This window comes from Morus notabilis, unplaced genomic scaffold (assembly GCF_000414095.1).
Source record: "Morus notabilis unplaced genomic scaffold, ASM41409v2 Scaffold2843, whole genome shotgun sequence".
NCBI lineage: Eukaryota > Viridiplantae > Streptophyta > Magnoliopsida > Rosales > Moraceae > Morus > Morus notabilis.
This window is the reverse complement of record NW_010359923.1, coordinates 1-3,096: the sequence shown is the minus strand read 5'-3', so window position 1 is coordinate 3,096 and position 3,096 is coordinate 1. Positions and strand designations below refer to the sequence as shown.

At 35.4% G+C, this 3,096-nt stretch overlaps 1 protein-coding gene across 1 annotated transcript; it reads right to left on the bottom strand.

Moving 5' to 3' along the window:
• Positions 1-6: 6 nt before the first annotated feature.
• On the bottom strand, positions 7-2,340 carry LOC21384035 (BEL1-like homeodomain protein 1). The gene is made up of 3 exons (XM_010095414.2): positions 1,971-2,340; positions 923-983; positions 7-773 (listed from the first exon to the last, which is right to left on the bottom strand). Exons 1-3 carry the CDS (start codon positions 2,309-2,311, stop codon positions 30-32), a joined length of 1,146 nt encoding a protein of 381 aa, XP_010093716.2. The 5' UTR covers positions 2,312-2,340; the 3' UTR covers positions 7-29.
• Between the last annotated feature and the right edge of the window lie 756 nt (positions 2,341-3,096).

The window sequence follows — 3,096 nt, the reverse complement described above, 5'->3', positions numbered from 1 at the left end:
ATATATATATATATTCTCTATCTCTTTCTTCAGGCCACAAAATCTGGCAACAATTGAGCAACAAACCTCTTTCTGCTTTGCATGTCCATGTTGTCGTAATTACCAGTACTTTCTGACCCTGTTCCAATACTGTTGTCGAGTCTCGTTCCCGATGGATCGATAATATTCTGGTTAGAGAGAGAGTGGTTTTCGCAGTGTGGAAGACCGAGAGTGAGAGAAACACCATTTCCATGGAACCTCGGAGCTAACTGATGATGATGATGATCCGCCGATAAGTGAAACCTTCCTAAATCGCCAACCGGGTATGCACCGAATCCGACCGTGTTATACTTACGTTGCCTTTGATGATTCATCTGATCTCTACACATGTCCATATTGTCCATTGAGAGAATGCTACTCGGAGAGTTGAGTACTTCCGAAGTAGTAGGAGTAGTGGTACTCCTTTGTTTCTTTGGACTAATTGCTTGAATCTCCGTCGTTCCGAAATGGAAGGATCCGGGCATCGGAGACGTCGACAGTGGAGAATTCGGGAATTCTGTCGCAAAGTTTTGATCGGGTTTTGATGATTGGAAGGCATTCATCATGTCATGAACTTGAGATGTTGATGTTATATTAGCTGATGATGGTTCCTCGTTGGGTTCTGTTTTCTTTGTTTGGCCTGATTGAGAAGTAGAACCGTTATTTCGCTCTTGTTCTTTGGTCTCTTCCATGTACATTTCTTCAACCATTGGCTTCCACAGGCGAACTCGGGCATTTATGAACCAGTTCGAGACCTGTAAATTTGGGAAAACAATCATTTTGTTTACTTGGGATATATATATTTCATAATTAGACATTAGTGGATATATAATAATCAGAATTATATTCATTCACGTTTCACGAGAGAAAAAAAATTTTTAAAAAGAGAAGATCATCTACGTACTTGGCTTCGAGTAAGCCCAGTTTGTTTAGCAAGTATGACTTTGTCTGCAGTCTTCGGGTAACTAAAAATACAACATATGCAAGTAACATTACGGTTAAATACAACATAGCAAAAAACCAACTTATGGTTAAATAAACAAAGTAAATTATGGTAAAAGTATGATTTGCTAACAGAGCTAGCGGTACTGGTGTATACACATTGACCAAGACCTGATAGCACCTTTTGTACCATTTAATAACAAGCTAGTATCAATATTGCTTAAGTCAAAATTAAATTTAATTCGTGATAGAGTGGAACTTGTAATATCATGTAGCTAGCAACAACGTTATACAACATAAAAATACTGCCCTCATTTGATAGTAATAATATTGGTACATTCAATATAATTAGGATTAATTAATGATGAATAATGAGATCACCTTTCATTTCATATAGTATAAGATAACATGCTGATGCCAACCCAGACTCGGGCTGCGAAACACTAAACCAATCTCTATACATACTCATGGTACTTTGACAAGGTTAAATTTCAAAGTATATGCATGGTTCTACGTACATTATTACCATGTGGCAGGCATATGATCAATTGTTTTAAATTGCGATACTATGGCCGTGTTTGGAATTGATCCCTTTTTTGTTTTTTACGTTTTTTGAAAAAAAAATAAAAACGTTTTCAAAACGGCGTTTAGTGCAATAAAGACAAAAAATGAAAATGAAAATAATTTTTTAGTTTAGTGTAAAATGAGATAGAAATGAAAAACGACTTTTAGTCGTTTTTCATTTTTTGTTTTCGTTTTCTCCTCTCTCGAGCAGAGAGAGAGAGGGAGAGAAACATCAATGGTTTTTTTAATACTAAAAATAATCTCTTGATAAAACTACCAAACACATTTTCAAAAATGATTTCTGTTTGATGTTGAAAACGTTTTCATTTTCATTTTCATACAAAAAGCAAAATTATTTTAGAACGAGTTCCAAACGCTCCCTATTATTTTCGCTAGTCATCTTATAGTTGTTAATTTAAAAAAAAAAGAAAGAAAGATGTACGTACGGGTGAAGGAAGTGCTCAAAGAGCCATGCACGAAGAACCGAAACAGCGCGTTCCGGCAAGCCTCTCTGGGGCCTCCAAGCGTTGTGCTGAATCATTCCGAGCTGCTGCAAAGCCCTTTGCTGCCGAAGGTGGTGGTCGACGTACCTCAATCTCGAACCCTCAATCTTCACTCCCAAGCACTCTTCTTCTCCCAAGCTTTTGCTCGCGGCTTTGATTTGCGAAGAGATCGCGTCTTTTAGGCACCGGAATTGCTTGGATATGGTCTTTAGGGCAAGGGCAGTGTATGATTTGGCTGAGCCAAACCCTGCCGCTTCCTCGAACGTAGATATCACTACTTGCATTTGGTGGTGGTATTGCCTGTACCTTTGCTCTACCTTAATAATAACAAATGAGAAGAAGAAATTAGAAGAGACATATGCATAGATCAGCGTGTGTGTTACATGTAAAAATATAGTGTATGACATTATAATGAATCGGCAGAACCAAAAAAAAAAAAAAAATTATCTATTGCGATTCAATATTATTACACCTTTTTAAAATTATTTTTACACATGTAGCACCCCTTTATTATTACATGTTATAATATACACACACATATACATATATATGTATATATTACACACACACATATAGAAAGTTAGAACTTAGAAATAGGACAGCCTAATTAAGTTTGCATTCGAAAGAGATCAGATATATTGGCTTACGTAAAAATTTATAGTAACATCAGAACAGTTGATTGGTTGCATCGTAATAACCGCGGTAAAACTTCATGCAATTTTATTTTGCCTTTGAATTTCAGTTTAAACTTTTTTTTTTTTTTTTAAATTTGTGGGTCTTGGCTTTTTTGTTATATAACCTATTCCGTGGGGAAAAAAATTCCCCAAGCCTCAGCAACAGACACAATGGTCACAAACCCCACCCACTATTGCTTTCCCCAACATATTATTACCTATATTATATTCCTCTTTTTAAAGCAAAGAATAGATAGTAATATTTATCGTGGATACCGGATATAATGAAAAAATGAACCATTTTATACTTCAGTTAACGTGCTCCTTTGTAAAAAAAAAAAATAATAATAATAATAATAATAAAAATAAAACAAAAATAATAATAAAATTGTAGC